General features: G+C 32.9%; 1 protein-coding gene across 1 annotated transcript in view; it reads right to left on the bottom strand.

Annotated features, from left to right (window-relative positions):
- Positions 1-18226, bottom strand: part of DMD (dystrophin) — a 2117885-nt gene that overhangs the window by 722886 nt on the left and 1376773 nt on the right. The window contains 1 exon segment of the mRNA XM_074300855.1: positions 6154-6252. Within this exon segment, the coding sequence (XP_074156956.1) occupies positions 6154-6252 (99 nt within the window).

The raw sequence follows: 18226 nt of genomic DNA, 5'->3' as shown, positions 1-18226 counted from the left end.
AAATATAGAATGATTAGAAAAGATTTAGAATTTTATTCTAAAGGAAATTGTCTATTAAATGTAATTACATCAATTTGCAAAACAAATACATACTTAGTACCTCCCTCCCAGAATAACAACAATATAAAATAACTTTTGGCAGTATGTCACTATTTATTTTTCCATGTATACATGATGCTTGGAAGTATTAAAATAGATAAAAATAGCTACATTAAAGTAATGTGAAATTTTCTGCTTCTAAGAATAGAATAAGTTACAATTAATATTTTAGCTTAAGTGCTGGAATAATTTTTAAAAGACAAATTAACATGTAACACAAATCTTTACCATAGCATTTTCTAAACTAATTTGGCCAAGAAGCAAATATGGTTTTGAAATATGTTAATGATAATATATATGGGATTGCCTATCATCTAGGGGAAGGAGTAGAGGGAGGGAGGGGAAATTTTGGAAAAGTGAATACAAAGGATAATGTTGTAAAAAAAAAATTACCCATCCATATGTACTATCAAAAAAAATTATAATTATAAAATTTAAAAACAAAAGAAATATGTTAATGAAACTCAAAATTGTAGGATACCCTCTGGATAGAAATGGGATTTGGGAGAAAAATATAGTAAGTAAATGCTATTTTTGTTCAAATTACATATATATTCAGCATTTTAGAGGAGAAATATAATAGCAAATATTTTTTTCTCTCTTGACCTTTGAAAACATCTTGAAGAATGTGTCCTACCATAGGCAAGTTGGAAATACTGTTTCAAAGCAGTTTCTCCAAAATATAAAAGCTTCATCATCTATCAAGCAATCAACTAACACTTATTATTTGCCATGCACCAGGAACTGTTTTATAGAAACAAAAAAAGATGAAAGCACAAAATGAATCTTTGCCCCCATACAGCATATATATCAATGAGAAACACAGTATATAAATTTATTGTTCAGTCATTTTTCAACTGTGTCTTCTTTTTACCCCCATTTGGGGTTTTCTTGGCAAAGATACTGTAGTGGTTTGTCATTTCCTCTGACACCTCATTAACAGATAAGGAAACTGCCCAGGAACATACAATTATTAATTTGAATTCAGAAAAAGGAATCTTCTTGATTTTAAGGGCCAAAATTCTATCCATTGAACTAGTAGCTGCCTCAATAAAGAACCCCATCCTTTGATGTGAATTAACAAGAACAAACTACCTATAGAGTAGAAGAAAGGTAACCTGAGAGGGAATGCTTAGATGAGGGGGAGGGAGGGCTGAGAGAAAAGTAAGGTGAAACTAGGAACACCTGCAGAAATTGCCATTTGAACTGAGACTAAAGAAGTCTGGGATATTGAAAGTTAATGGTGAAGAGGGAGAGTATTCCAAGCCTGGGGAATAATTAGGCCAAAAACAAAATGACAAAAAGGAAATGGAGTGCCTTGTTCAAGGCACAGCAGATAAGTCAGTAATGTTGGACCACAGTGTGTTTTTTTTGGCAAGAAGACTGAATAGAGAAGAAAAACCTAGGCTATGTACCAAATAGGGACATTGTATTTGATCCTGTAGGCAACAGAAAGACATTGAGATTTAGTAAGCAGAAGAGTGACAAAGTGAAATCTGTGATTTAGGCAAATCACTTTAAAACCTTGGGGAGGATGATTTACTATGAAGAGAGATGAGGAAGTTTAGGGATGGAAACCAATTAGAAAGCTATTTTAATAGCTAAACAGAACTATTAATGAATTGACTTAGAGAAAAGACTTTTCATGAGTGAAGAGAAAGGGACATGTACTATCAACCAATGAACATATATTAAGTACCTACTATATGCTAAGCACTGCACTGCTAGGAATACAAAAAGAAATTAAAGGCAGTTCTTGCCCTCAATGGTCCTCACATTCTAATAGGAGAGACAACAAGCATTCAAATATGTACAAACAAGACACACACACATCTTTATATATGGAGAGAGATATCAATATCACATATCCACATACACACACATATGATGATTATCATACGTGTAAGACAAGGAAGGTATTAAAATAAAGAGGGGTTGGGGAAGGAAGGCTTTCTTTAGAGGATGGGATTTTGGTTGGGACTTAAAGGAAGTCTGGAAAGCCAGGGATGGAATTGAATAAAGAGAGCATTGCAGGCATGGGGAACAGTCAGAGGAAATACCTAGAGCTGATAGTTTGAGAAAGGCAGGTAGTACATGAATTTTTATATTTATTTGGCTCTGAGCATTAAGTGACTTGTTCACAGTCACATAACCAATTAGTGTCAAAGCTAGATCCAAATTTCAGCTTTTCTCCCTATTCTTTCACTCTGTCACCTCTGTAACTCCTGTTGACATCACAACTCAATGGAAATTGTTCTCTCCAAATTTACCTACACTCTCTTCATCAGCAAATCTCATTGCCTTTTCTGAATCCTCATCACTCTCGACTTACTGCTGCATCTAACAGTGCTGAACATGTCTCCCCATTCCTGAATATTCTTTCACTTCTGGAATTTTATAATATTGCTCTTTCTTCATTCTTGTTTATCTGACTGCTCCTTTTTAATCTCCTCTCTAGGACATTTGTCCTTGTCATAATCTATAATAAATAATCTATCATACATAAATAATGTCAAGGGAATCCTAAAGATTTTGCTTGTACCTTTCTCTTTTTTACTCTGATTTTTACGTGGTAAACTTATCAGCTGATGTGAGTTCAATTATCATGATCATGTGGCGGTTGCTGTGGTCTTGGAGGCAGTTAGATAGGGCACCAGCCTTGGAATCAGAAAGACTTGAGTTCAAAACTAGTGTCACACATTTTGAAGCTCTGTGATCATGGCAAATCATCTAAGCTCAATTTTCTATGTTTTCTCACCTGCAAAATGGGACAAAAAATACTACCCAATTGTCAGGATTGTTGTGAGGATCAAATGAGATAATACAGTAAAATGCTTAGTGCAGTGCCTTGCATATAGGTACTATATAAATGTTGGCTATGGTTATTATAATTATCTCCAACCACTTCTTGGAAATTTCCTATCTTTCCTTAACTGTATCCTACCCCAAGCATTCCTACTGGTGGGGAACATGTTCCCAATCACTCAGGCTCTTGACTACAGTGTGTCCCTTAACTTCTCACTCTCTCTCTCTCAAAATGTCCATTGCCAAATCTTGTATTTTCTTCCTTCACAGTTTTGTTTTGTTTTTTACACACGTCCTCTTCTCTACTTACAGCCACAACTATCACTTAGGTTATGATAATCTCTCCTCTGGACTATTGCAGTTATCTTCTGAATGGTTCCTTGTGTTACCTCTTTTTCTCTTTACTCCAATCTATCCTTCACTCAACTGCCAAAGTATTTTTTCTTGGGTCTGATCATGTCATCATATTACCTCCCCCCCCACTCAAAAAACTCCAGTGGGGTTCCTCTTACCTCAAAGAACAAATATAAATGCCACCATTTGGTACTTAAAACTTTCATGAATAATAAAAGACAGTATTTACCTAGCACCTACCATGTGACAGACACTGAGATAAGCCCTTTACATATATTATCTCATTTGGTCCTTATAAAAATCCTAGGTGGCAGTACTCTTCATTATTCCCATTTTATAGATGAGGAAACTGAAGCAAACAGAGATTAAATGACTGACCCAGGAACTCATAGCTAAAAAGTATCAGATACCATATCTGAGCTCAAAGCTTCCTGATTCCAGGTTAGGTACTCCATCCATTATACCAACCACCTTCCAATTATTCTATATCTTCCTATGTATAATTGTAAATGCATCCAGTCTCCTTTATATATTCTTTGATTCAGGTACATTGGCATCCTTGCTGATTTTCAGATATGACAATTTATCTCTATCATCATTTATTTTTAATGGCTGTTTTTCATATCCAAAATGTCCTTCCTCTTCAATCCTAGCAAGAGGTCAGCTTCCTTGACTTCCTTCTAACTTCAGATCAAATTCTCCTTTTCTTTAAGAAGCCTTTCTTTGTCCCTTCAGGTCCCAGTATCTTCTGCTTTCAGACTACAGATTCTACTTTACATAAATACATAGACACAAATACACACATACACACACATACATCTCATATCTCCAATATTATTACATTCTAACACTGTAAGCTCCTTCCAGAAAAGGACAGTTTTTATTTTTTCTTTCTAACCAAAGCTCTTAGTATAGTACCTGGCACGTAATGTTCAGTAAATCATTGTTGACTATCTAGTAATTGTATGTTTTGAATAATATTATTGAGGTCAGGAAAATGGAAAAATTCTACCATCATCGCTAAATATTTGCTTCTTTATATAGCTGGCACATAGTTGGCTCTATTCTATTCTCTACCATTATGGCTATACTGTTAAAAATAGGAAGGTGATTGGCAATCTACCTCCTTTATATTAGGATTTGCATTATTCTTTGCTTTCCTAATGTTTTGCATTAGAGCACAAATGTAAAACTGTCTTTAGTTTCTCTCTCAGTATTTTCTTCATTCTTACAATATCAGGCATTAAAAATATTGTTAGTTTACGAAAATTACAGATAATATTTTGGGCAAATGGGTAACAAATTATTTTCTGTGGATTTTGTAAACAGGAACATGGCATTGCTAAATAAATATGTATTAACATTTAGAGTAAATCTTATTAAGAGCCTGAATTAGAACATTCTGTATAAGCCAAAATTTTCTATAAGAAAATTATATTTGTAAACTGTAGCAAAAACAAACATTTTACAGAAATGTAGTTTAAGCAAAGAACAAAATGGGAAAAAGTTGTGACCTTACAAATGTAATATAAGTCACAGTAATGTTGTTTGCAAGGACAAACTGGGTTTATATAATGACGTTATTGACTTGAGTTGGTTTAAAATAGTTTTAAACAGGAGTGAGTTCCATTGTATTTCAGCCCTATAATAATAGCAAGAGAAGTGAAGACTGATCAATAAGCCACTATTAAATGCTTTAAGAATCTTAAATAAAAATTTTATAAATATTTAATTAAACTATAGAGTTATAATTTTGGGGGTACAAAACATATATTATCATATATTATGTATATATATATATTATGCATAATATATATATATGTTTGGCATCATATTTGTTATCATTGTTACATTGATTAAATCTCTTCATCTTAAGGGGCAGCTAGGTGGCACAGTGGTTAGACACCAGCCCTGAATTCAGGAGGACCCAAGTTCAAATCTGGTCTCAGATACTTAATACTTCCTGGCTGTGTGACCCTGGGCAAGTCACTTAACCCCAGCCTGGGGGGGGGGGGGGGGAATCTTTTCATCTTCTTGTTTTTCCAACTTATAAAATTAGAGTATTTGATAAACTTGACTTCCACTCTCCATTGCATCTCTCTTCAATGTTATAAAATGGCAAATAGTAATTAGCCAGGTCTTACAGCATCTTCCTTTGTCTGATACTTGATCCCTATTCAACCTTCTGTTTCCTGGTTTTTGACATGAAGGGTTTGGACCAGATGGTCTCTAAGGTTTTTCCCAGTTCTAAATTCATGATCCCGTGAAATTAACTTTGTTCCTTTCTCCCAGTCTTAAATCTAAAAATCCACATCTTGGCTGGACTTGAGATGTATATCCAAGGAGAAAGAAGTTAAATGCTTTCCCTCAAGTCAACTTTTTCAAAGAAGAAACAATAGGTAAGCATATAACATTCCCCCACCAAAAAAAAAAAATAAATAAATAAATTTAACCTTTCCCTAATAAAATGCTGATTTTCTTCATCAAATGAAAGGACAAAGAAAAAGATAAAATCTCTAGCAACCAGAAAAACAGACATTATGATATAATGCCTTAACTTGAATGAAGTCAAGCAATATGAAAAGTATTAAGCCTGTAAAAAATAAAAAATTCTTTAGAAAGATGAACTCCCCTTACTCCCTAATTCCCAGATAGAAGAACACCAATATAGAAATAAATGCTTTGCTGCAATGACATATTAACAACCTGGGATCAGAATGTATAAATAGAAGACATATCATAAGGACAACCCTGTCTCTGCTATTGCAGAACAGCCAATATTGTCTCGGGGGTTATTTCATTGATTATAAATAGACCACATCAGTGGCAAGTGTACAACATGAGAAGCATAACCCATTAGGTGGTAATGGATATTACTCGAGGTTGCTTCATTACCTTTACTGGCTCGTGACTGATTTTTCTTGTATAATGCCACCCTTTAGACAAATTCCTTCCACATCCCGGCTGTTTAGCTTGAACTGCTGCTTCGATTTCCTGGGGGGAAAACACACAGTGTAGATTAACTTCACAGTGCCAATAAAATTACTAACTTTAAATATCCTCTTGGAGGCTCCACATGTGGTACTAAAAAATATCATCTAAGAGCAAAAGAAGGAATGAACACTGACAGAGAAACACACACAAAAATTTATCCCAAATAGGTGGGTCATACCAGTCTCTGTGAAATATATATTTTTTTAATATTTAGCTCCTGCTTTCTTTGTTTTTCTTATATTCCCAGATACTCCTTTGTTTAGCTCTATATCATCATTTATCATATACATCACTGGATTAAAATAGCTTTAGAGATGGAATGGACCTTAGAAGTCATCTGGTCTAACAAGATGAAGTCTACTAATCACTTTACAGATGTCCCAGAGAGTTCAGGTGCTTTATACAAGGCCACACACTTGGTAGCAGATGTCAGATAAGGATTTATACCCATGCCTTTTGGTTCCAAAGATACTGTTCTTTGTACAATATCGTGTTGCATATATATACAATTTATGGTTTTCATATATCAATTAAAAAGAAATGAAATACAGCATTTCTACATAACTAGCAAGAATAACTTCATCTTGTTTTACAAGAGCTATCTTGGCTTTAGAATCTCATAGCAAATTTCTAAATAAAAATCAAATAATTCTTTAAAATTTTTTAAAGGGATAACTGATTAAAATGCAATATTATTATTATTTTAGTTCAGAACTATGAATTCATTGGGATAAGGAATTCCCAATGGGAAGATTCTTTCTGATACTCCAGGTTATCAACTTTTCCCTAAATTACAGGATGTGTGTGTGTGTGTGTGTGTGTGTGTGTGTGTGTGTGTGTGTGTGTTTTGCTGAGGCAATTAGGGATAAGTGACTTGCCCAGGGTCACACAGCTAGGAAGTGTTAAGTGTCTGAGAACAGATTTGAACTCAGGTCCTTCTGACTTCAGGGCTGGTGCTCTATCCGCCCCCCTAAATTATAGTTCTAGATAATTATCTGGAACAGTCAGAATTTTAAGTGAATTGAGCAGGATCACATAGTCAAAATATCACAAATAGAACTTGAATCTAGGTCTTAACAATTCCTAGATTGCTTCTTTACCAATTGTAATTTACTGTTTCTCTTAATTATTAATATGCTTTAGATGACCCTTATGAAAAGGGATGAAATGAATTTCTCTGATGATTTTCAGTTGAAAGAAGAAAATATCACATATCTTCAAATATTTTATTGTGAGGTTTTTATTAGAGCCACTTTATGAAGGAAAAACACAATAAAATATGTATATATTTCAGTTAAAGGAAATGAAGTTCAATATTTTAAAAAGAGATTTTTGGGAAAAACACTTTTTATACATTAGAAACATTAGAAAACAAATATTGATTAATTGATGTCAGGCATCAGTCAGGGCCTCTATCCTCTCTTCCAGAAAGCTTTTCTTAATTAGCCAAGATCTACCATTTACTTTCTATTACCACATAGAATTCAACATAGCTTCATTTCTGTGCATACTCACACATACATATTTACATATCTATACAGACATATATGTATGTATATATATGATTATATATACAAATATGGATTTATATATATTGTATTTCTAAATTTTATGTCACTTCTCTATGTATTCTATTTAAATGTCTTCTTTTCCCCCAGAAGGGTTTTCCCTTTTGGCACTATATGGATACAGGAATGCTTTGTATGGTGTCAAGAATAATGAAAGGCTGAGACTCAATAATTCTCTTAACAAAAATGAGTTGTCAGATATCCCTGACCCTAGGAAAATAGTGCTCAGTCAGATTCAGGATATATACAAGCAGCAGAGTATATGGAAGTTGTAAGTCATATCCAGGTGGAAAGAATAAAAGCAGGTGAAAAGAGATTTAGGGAGTCTATTCAAACAAGGATCTAGGAACATGCTATTAAAGCAAGGTCTAACTTGGTTTTTTAACTGTGTGTGTGTGTGTGTGTGTGTGTGTGTGTGTGTGTGTGACTGACCCCTTTGGCAATCTGTATATGTCTAGGGATTCAATCTCAAAACAATGATACTAAATAATTGAAAGGAACACTAAATTTCAAATAGAAATTACTATAAATAAAAAGGCAATTTTTAAACTATCCAAGTTCATGGTCCTCATGTTACAGATCCTTGGTCTAAAGGAACAAGATAAGAACCAAACAGAAAAGAAGATAAAATCTGGGTTTGTTCATTTATTTATGTAATCAATCAATACACATTTATTCAGTATGAACTATTTGCAAGGAGATAGGCTGGATTAGTTCTTGAAAGCAAAATAAAAAAAAAATTGCTGTGCTTATGAACTTACATTTTAACAGGAGAAAACAATGTGTATATTGAAAAAGTAATAGACAAATACAATATAACTTGAAGGGGATTCTAAAATGGGAAGATGACAAGAAGGGCTTTTTGCACAGAAGGTAACATGAACTATTTGGAGGAACCCATAGAATCTAAAACGTGGAAGTAAGAAGTGAATATATTCCAAGTACATATTTACAAAGACATGGAAAATTATGAAAGTGGATGAAAGAAAACAAATAAGCCAGGCTAGAATACCGAATGCCCAGAGAAGAGACATGTTAAAAAACAATTTGGAAAGATTGATTGGAACAAGACTTTTGAGGCTTTTAAATGCTAAAAAAAAGAAAAAAAAATTGGGGGTGGGGGGAAGAGGAGAAAATTGGAACTTCATGAGTAGAGGAATGAGATAATGACATATGTACTTAATATGTCAACTATGTGGATGACAGAAGATTCTGGAATACAACAGTCAGGAAAGATAAGGTTTTAAGTTAGGCTGATGGAGTAGAGAGAAGCTTTAAAAAATGTCACTGTAGAGAAAGAAAGAAATTTTCCTACAAATGAGAGGTGACAGAAAAGTAACATAGATGACCAGAAAGTTGGAAATTCTCACAACAGAAATAGGAAAGTTTGAAAGAGGTGTTTTTTTGTCCTGTTTTTTCCTTTTTAAAATATTTTTTTTAGTAGAGGGGAAAAGAATAAGTGTTATTTTAAACATGTTTTAGACACATATGTTTTCCCTTTTGTAATATTGTATTCCAAAATTTCCTCTCCTTTAAAGTTGTAGGGGAGGTAGCACTAAGATAGCAGAGTAAAGCTAGAAAGGTGCCATGAAACCAAGCCTCTAATAGTGTCTGATAGAATGAAAACTCTCTCTAGCTTAATATAATAATATATAATAATAATATAGATTGAAAGAACTTCAATAAAGGTCAGTGTCACTGAGGTGAAAAGGGTATTCAACCTAGTTCAAATAGACTATGGGAAAATGGATGAGAGGGTCTCAATCACCACAAATCTATATATGAGACAATCAATACAGGATCAAACCAGTGGGGCAGCCTCCAGTTCCAGCTCAGAAAGCAAATTCTGGGAAACCAGGCCAGATCCTGAAAAGAGAAGCTCAAAGCCAAGATTCAGAGCTACACAGAAAACTTGTAATGGTGCCTCTTTTGCCCCAGGAGCAGAGCTCCTGTTAGAAGTAACAACAAGGAAATACCAAAAGAAAAGGAACGAAAATGAGCAAGAAACAGAAAAGAATCTTGACTATAGAAAGCTACTATGATGACAAGGCCCAAAATTGGAACTACTTATAAAAGACTTAAAAAGGCAAATAAGACAGGAAGAAGAAAAAATGAGACAGAAAATTAGACATATTCATATGAGAGTCAACAGCTTGCAAAAGAAAGAAAAAAAATGACTGAAAAAAAAAACTCCTTAAAAAATACAATTGGCCAAATACAAAAAAAAAATCTACTGAAGAAAACAACATCTTCAAAAGTAGAATTAACCAAATGGAAAAATAGATTTAAAAAGATAATAAAAGAAAATCATACATTAAAAACTAGAAGAGGGTAAATGGAAGTGAATGACTTTTTGAGGCAGCAAGAATCTGTCAAACAAACTAAAATAATAAAAGAAAAAAAAATGAAAGAAAATATGAAATACCTTATTGGAAAAACATCCCAACTAGAAAATAGATCCAGAAGAGACAATTTAAGAATTATTGGTTTATCTGAAGGTCATGGCCAAAAAAAAAAAGAGAATGGATAGCATTCTTCAAGAAACAGAGGGAAATTGTCATTGACAAAAATCCATTGATCGTTTCCTGGAAAGAGATACCACAAGAAAAACCCAAAGGAACCATGCTGTGAAATTCCACAACTACAATCTCAAGATAAAAATATTGCAATCTGCCAGACAAAAGCAATTCAAATATCTAGGAGCAGCAGGCAGGATAACCCAGGATCTGGCAGCTTCTACAATAAAGGATTAGAGGGCCTGGAACACCATATTCCAAAAAGTCAAAGGATGCAGAATTACAACCAAGAATTAATTACCCAGTGAGACTAAGCATCATCTTTCAAGAGAAGCAATGTATCTTCAATGAAATAAGATATTTTCAATATTTTCTATTGAAAAAACCAAAGCTAAACAGAAAATGTAATCTATAAACACAGAACTCAAGAGAAGCATAGAAAGGTAAATGGGGAAAATATAAATTACTTAAAGGTTAAAGTATTTACAGCCCTAACCTGTATGTGCCAAAATGTTTGTGGCAGCCCTTTTTGTAGTGGCTAGAAACTGGAAAATGAATGGATGTCCATCAATTGGAGAATGTTTGGGTAAATTATGGTATACGAATGTTTTGGAATATTATTGTTCTGTAAGAAATGACCCACAGGATGAATACAGAGAGGCTTGGAGAGACTTACATCAACTGATGCTAAGTGAAACGAGCAGAACCAGAAGATCATTATCCACTTCAACAATGATACTGTATGAGGATGTATTCTGATGGAAGTGGATATCTTCAACATAGAGAAGAGCTAATCCAATTCCAACTGATCAATGATGGACAGAATCAGCTATACCCAGAAGAGGAACACTGGGAAATGAGTGTAAACTATGAGTGTAAACATTTTTTTTGTTTTTCTTCCCAGATTATTTTTACCTTCTGAATACAATCCTTCCTTTGCAACAATAACAACAAAATTCGGTTCTGGACATATATATTGTACCTAGGATATAGTATAAGATATTTAATATGTATGGGAATGCCTGCCATCTAGGGTAGGGGGTGGAGGGAAGGAGGGGAAAAATTCGGAAAAGAAGGGAGTACAAGGGATAATGTTGTTAAAAAAAAATTACTTATGCATATGTACTGTCAAAAAAAAGTTATAATTATAAAATTAATATAAAAAAAAGAAGTATTTACAGCCCTAGATGGGAAAATGATATCTGTAACTCTTGAGATATCTGTCACTAGAGCAAACAAAGAGGGGTATCACAGGGATTGAGGGTGTGGCTCTAAATGGACTCTGGTGTGATGACATAAAAGAAAAAGACATTAAGGGGTGAGAGAAGATCTGGAAAAAGAGGAAAGGGGAAGCATAATGGGACAATTAGATCACATAAAGAGGCCCAAAAGTCCTATTACAATAGAAGAAAAAAAGGGAGAGTGATGAACATTGTCTGAAGTTTGATCTCATTAATTTTGTTTTTAAGAGAGAATAACTTATTCATTTAATTGGGTATAGAAATTTATCTAATCCTATAAAGAAGTAGAAGGAGAAAAAGGAGAAAAGAGGGGGGGCAGGATAGAAGGGAGGGCAGAAACACTAGGGAAAAAGGTAAGAGGAGGGAGGAATGGTAAAAGAAAAGGTAGAACTAAGGACAGGGTAGAAAGAGAGAACAAAAGTACCTACAGGGGAGAAAATAGAATGGAGGGAAATACAGAGGTGGTAATCATAGCTGTGAATATGAATTGGATGAATTCCCCCATCAAATAGAAGGAAACAGTAGAGTGGATTAAAAACAGAATCCTACAATATGTTGTTTACAAGAAACATTTATCATAGAGAAACACATACAGAGTAAAGGTAAAAGGCTAGAACAGAATTTATGCTTCAGCTGAAGTAAAAAAAAAAAGCAGGGATAGTAATTTTGATCTCAGATCAAACAAAAGTAAAAATAGATCTTATTAAAAGAGATGAGGAAGGAGCTTAATAAAGGCTACCATAAATAATGAAGCAGTAATGATAGTAAATGTGTATATATCAAGTGGGAGAGCAGCCAAAATCCTACAAGATTTTGAGTCAGTTACAAGGAAAAATAGCAAATCTATTCTAATGGGGGACCTCACCTTTCCCTCTCAGAATCACAAATCTAACCATGAGAGGTTAATGAAATCCTAAAAATCCTAAATATGATAGACCTCTGGAGAAAACTGAATAGAGACAGAAAAGAATATACCCTTTTCTCAGCAGTACATGGCACTTACACAAAAACTGACTATGTATTAGGGTTTAAAAATGTCACAATCAAATGCAGAAAGGCAAAAATAGTAAATGCTTCCTTTTCAGACGACAATGCAGTAAACATTACATTCAATAAAAGCCCAGGAAAAGATAGATTAAAAACCAATTGGAAATTAAATAATTAATTCTAAAAAATGGTGGGTAAAAAAAAACAAATCACAGAAACAATTTATAATTTCATCCAAGAGAATGACAATAATGAAACAATATATTAAAACCCAAGGGACATAGGCAAAGCAATCTAATAGAGATTATATATCTCTAAATAGCTACATGAATAGAGAAATAAAGAGGACATCAATGAATTGGTCATGCAACTAAAAAGCTAGAAAAAGAACAAATTAACCCCCCCCCTCAATTAAATACCAAATTAGAAATTCTGAAACTCAAAGGAGAGATTAATAAAACTGAAACTAAAAAAACTATTGAGCTAATTAATAATACTAAGAGTTGGTTTTATGAAAACATCTACAAAATACATAAACATTGGTTAATTTGATTATAAAAATAAAAGAAAAAATCACCAGCATCAAAATGAAAAGAGTGAACACAAAACCACCAATAACAAAGAAATTAAAGCAATAATTAGGAGCTATATGGTAGCAAATTTGGCAATCTAACTGAAATAGATGAATACTTACAAAAATATAAATTGCCTAGATTAACAGAAGAGGAAATAAATTACTTAAATTGTCCCATTTTAGAAAAAGAAATTGAACAAGCCAATAATGAATTCCCTAGGGAAAAAATCTCTAGGACTAACTGGCTTCACAAGTAAATTCTACCAAACATTTAAAGAACAATTAATTCTAACACTATGTAAACTATTTGGAAAAATAGGTAAAGAAATCCTCCAAATTACTTCTGTGATACAATATGATATTGATATCTAAATCAGGAAGAGCCAAAACAGAAAAAAGAAAATTACAGGCCAATTTCCCTAATGAATATTAATGCAAAGAAATTTAAATAAAATATTAGCAAAGAGATTATAGCAACTTATCAGCAAGATAATACACTATGACCAAGTGGGATTTATACCAGGAATGCAGGACTGGTTCAATATCAGGAAAACTGTTACCATAATAAACCATATTAATAAAACTAATAGGAGTCATATGATAATCTCAATAAATGCAGAAAAAGCTTTTGACAAAATATAGCATCCATTCCTATTAAAATCACTAGAAAGCACTGGGATAAAGGGAGTTTTCCTTAAAATAATAAGCAGTATCTATCTAAACCTACAGAAAGCATTATTTGTAATGGAGAGAAATGGGAAGCCTTCCCAATAAGATCAGGGGTGAAACAAGGATGCCCATTGTTACCACTATTATTCAGCATTGCATTAGAAATATTGGCTTTGGCAATAAGAAAAGAAGAAGAAATTAAAGGAATTAAAATAGGCAATGAGGAAATAAAAGTAGCACTCTTTGTAGATGATATGACGATATACATAAGAAGTCTAGAAAATCATTCAAAAACCTACTGGAAACAATTCACAACTTTAGCAAAGTCGCAGGATATAAAACAAACATAAATCATTAGCATTTCTATATACTACTAACAAAGCCCATTTAGAAAGAGAAATTCCATTTAAAATTACACTAGACCAAATACAATATTTGGGGGTTTACCTGCCAGTAGAAACCAAAGAATTATATGAACACAATTACCAAACACTTCTCACACAAATAAAATCATATCTAAATAATTAGACAAATATCTATTGCTCCTGGGTAGACTGAGTTAATATAATAAAGACAATTCTTCCTAAATTGGTCTGCTTGTTTAGTGCCATACCAATCAAACTGCCAAAAAATATGTTATAGTAATAGAAAAAATAGTAACAAAATTCATCTGGAAGAACAAAAGGTCAAAAATATCAAGGGAATTAATGAAAAAGAAATAAAAAAGATGATGGCTTAACAGTACCAGACCTAAAACTATATTATAAAGCATCAGTAATCAAAATCATTTGGTACTGGCTAAGAAAGAGAGTGGATCAGTGGAACAGATTAGATATATATGACACAAAAATCAAGGCCTATTGTAATCTAGTAATCCCAAATTCCGGCTTCTGGAATAAAAATTTACTGTTTGACAAAAATTTCTTGGAAAACTTGAAAATAACAGGTTAGTAACTTGGCATAGACCTACATCTCACCCCCCCCATGCCAAAATAAGGCTAAAATGGATACATGATTTGGGCAGTTTGATACCATAAAAAAAATTAGGAGAGCAAGGGATAATTTACGTATAAGATCTTTGGAGAAGGGAGGAATTTATGGCCAAAGGATAACTAGAGAACAATATGAAAGGCAAAATAGACAGCTTTGATTACATTAAATTTTAAAAGTTTTTGCACAAATAAAACCAGCAGAAACAAGATTAAAAAGAAAGTACAAATCTGGGGAAAAAATCTTTACAGCTAGTGTTTCTGATAAAATTTTCAAGTCTAAAATATATAAAGAACTGTGTCAAGTTTATAAGAATAGAAATCATTTCCCAATTAAGTAGTTAAAGAATATGAACAGACAATTTTCAGGTGATGAAATTAAAGACATCTGGAGTTATATGGAAAAATGCTCCAAGTCACTATTAATTAGAGAAATGCAAATTAAAACAACTCTGTAGTACCACCTCACAGCTTTCAGACTGGCTAAAATACAGGAAAAGACAATAACAAATGTTGGGGGAGATGTGAAAAAAACTGGGACACTAACACCTTGCGCTGGAGATGTGAAATGATTCAACCATTCTGGAGAGCAATTTAGAACTATGCCCAAAGAGCTATAAAACTGTGCATACCTTTGACCCTGCAGTGCAGTTACTGGGTCTGTATCCCCAGGAAATTATAAAGGAGGGAAAAGGACCCACTTGTGCAGAAATGTTTGTAGCAGCTCTTTTTGTGGTATGAAGATAATGAAATATTATTGTTCTCTAAAAAATTATGAACAAGCTGATTTTAGAAAAACCTGGAAAGATTAAATGAACTGATGCAGAGTGAAATAAGCAGAACGAGGAATACATTGTATACAATAACAGCAAGACTGCACTATGATCAACTATGAAATATCAGGTTCTTCTCAGGGGTTCTGTGATCCAAAGCAATCCCAATATACTTTAGACAGAAACTGCTATCTGCATTCAGGGGGAAAAAACCCAAAACACTAAGGAGACTGAATGTAAATCAACACATGCTATGTTCACTTCTTTTTTTCTTTTCTCTCCCATGGTTTTTCCCTTTTGCTCTGATTTTTCTCTCCCAACATTATTCATAAAGCAAAGTGTATTATAAATAAATAAATAAATAATGAAGTTGTAGCTACCAGATATTGGCTAGAAGCTCTAGATTTTGGCTATGACTTGTCTGTAGGTTTCAGTTTAGAATTTCTTTCAAGAGATATTTAATGGAATCTGTATTTTTAATTTTCCCTCAGTATTTAGTAGCTGTGGACAGTTTAATATGTGATTGTTTCAGAAAAAAGTACCTGGGCCTCTTTTATTTTTTAGTAATGGATTTTGGAGAGTCTGATTATTAAATTGACTTTGCTTGACCTAATTTCCAGATCAATTTTAATATCTTACCTTTTCTTTTATTTTTTAAATCTTTTGTTTTTAATTGTAATGTTTTGTGATAATTTTGCATTTTCTGAGTTTTGTTTTATTCATTTTAATTAATAAGAGAATCTGGGAATGGTTTTTCACCTTGTGTTTTAAATTATTACTCATTTCCCTTCCAATTCATTCCTTTAAAGTTCTTATTTTATTGGAATAAGGAAAGGAAGGAAACGAAAAAGCATTTATTAAGTACTCACAAATATTATTTTATTTAAAATTCCATTAAGAATTTTGCTTCATTTCTTCTATGAATTCTTATAGTCCTTGTGAATAAACTTTTTTTTTTTACTTCTGAGGATTTGTTGATGCTATAGAGTTATTTTCTTCTAAACAGTTTTTGACCTATAATGTTTATTTAATAATGTCAAGTCTTTTTATATTTGTTCATATCTCCAGCCTCTTTTTTTTTTTTTTTTTTGAATTTGGGACTTTGGCCAGGTTCATACCCTTTTTTTGTCTTTATTTTTAAATGTTAGTAATAAGCTTGGTCCTGACCTTAATTTCCCGAGTTCCAGACATTGACTTCTTCTTATACTAGATGTATCAGTGGTCAAAGTGCTAGCAAGTTTCTGTATCTCTGGTCTAAATTCTTCATTTGACAATCCTTGATAAATTAATTCCCCAGGTATTAGGGACTGCCAGCTTCTTCTCCAACAGAAGTTCTGCTACTATAATCTGTCTCCACATGGAACTTCTTTGTTTGGATGCTATTTTCATCTTCCCTGAAGCAAGTCTAGTCAAAGAATTATTGTGGGCTTCCACCAGAGTACATTAAGTAGGCTACTTATTCCTACTATGGACTTGTCTATTTTCTTTGGAAGTTCTGCAATTTAAATTATTAAGAGGCTGTTCATCTAAATGATAAAGTTAATTCATCTAAATGATACTTGTAGCCTTTTAGGTTATCTACGATCAATTTTAGTTCTTTGGAGAATATAGTATTTCATAGTTCACAACTCTCTGCCATCTCTGGGAAAATACAGGTGATAAAAATAAAAATTAAAAAAAAAAATATTTCTAGAGAGTAGCAAAGGTTATTGTAACCATCACATAATTTCATGAATGTAATCTAACTTGTAACTAGCTCATTGCCCATTTTCTGCTTGTTTTTTCTGAGCTAGACAAAATCCCTGATAATAGTTTAAATAATGAAATAAAATGAGATACTCATAGGTCATTCAACAGTTAACAAAATGAAATTTACTTTGACATAGTAGGAGAAGAATATTTGACATGACATTCATAGGTACTGAGAAGAAGCTATTGTTAATTCAGGTGAGGTCTTTTCCCTTCAAGATCTATCAGCCAAGCATCTGAGAATTTATCTAGCTCTCATGCTTTATACCAGGCAATGAGGAAGGGATGCTAATAGTTTTAAGTACTTACAATCTTCTGGGTATTAGATTTTACCATATGGATTGTTTGACTATTCTCTTTGGAGTGGATTATCTGTCAGAGAACCAATAATCACCAAAAATGAAACTGAATTTCTCTTAAAAGATAGGACATAACTGATCATTGATATGAATGAATCATTAGAGGGTCATTTATCTGCATGTAATCAGACTATGAACTAGTTATAACAAAGATAAACTTCAGTAAAATTTTGAAGCAAAGATAAAAATGAAATGACCTTTAAATGAGTTCATTGGCCAAAAAAATGGAAAAAGACTGTTTCTAAGTATCACTATTTCCTACAAATATTTAATTAATAGAAAGATGCACAAAGAAGACCAAATAAGTCTGTGAACTGTATTAAATCAGCAACCACTTGATCTATTTGTTAAAATATATCATCTTTGTTAAAATACTTATGTAAATTTATTATTTCCCCAGAGAACTAAGGAAAGCTCATCAATGTAGGCATTTAATGGGAAAGCTAGAACTTACTATTACAAATAGGATTTTGTATTACAAACAGGATTGGATTTGGTGTTGAATACCTACAAATGATTTAATAGGCCATATACTAAATACATAATTTA

This window comes from Sminthopsis crassicaudata, chromosome 3 (genome assembly GCF_048593235.1).
Source record: "Sminthopsis crassicaudata isolate SCR6 chromosome 3, ASM4859323v1, whole genome shotgun sequence".
NCBI lineage: Eukaryota > Metazoa > Chordata > Mammalia > Dasyuromorphia > Dasyuridae > Sminthopsis > Sminthopsis crassicaudata.
This window is presented reverse-complemented; position numbering and strand designations above follow the sequence as displayed.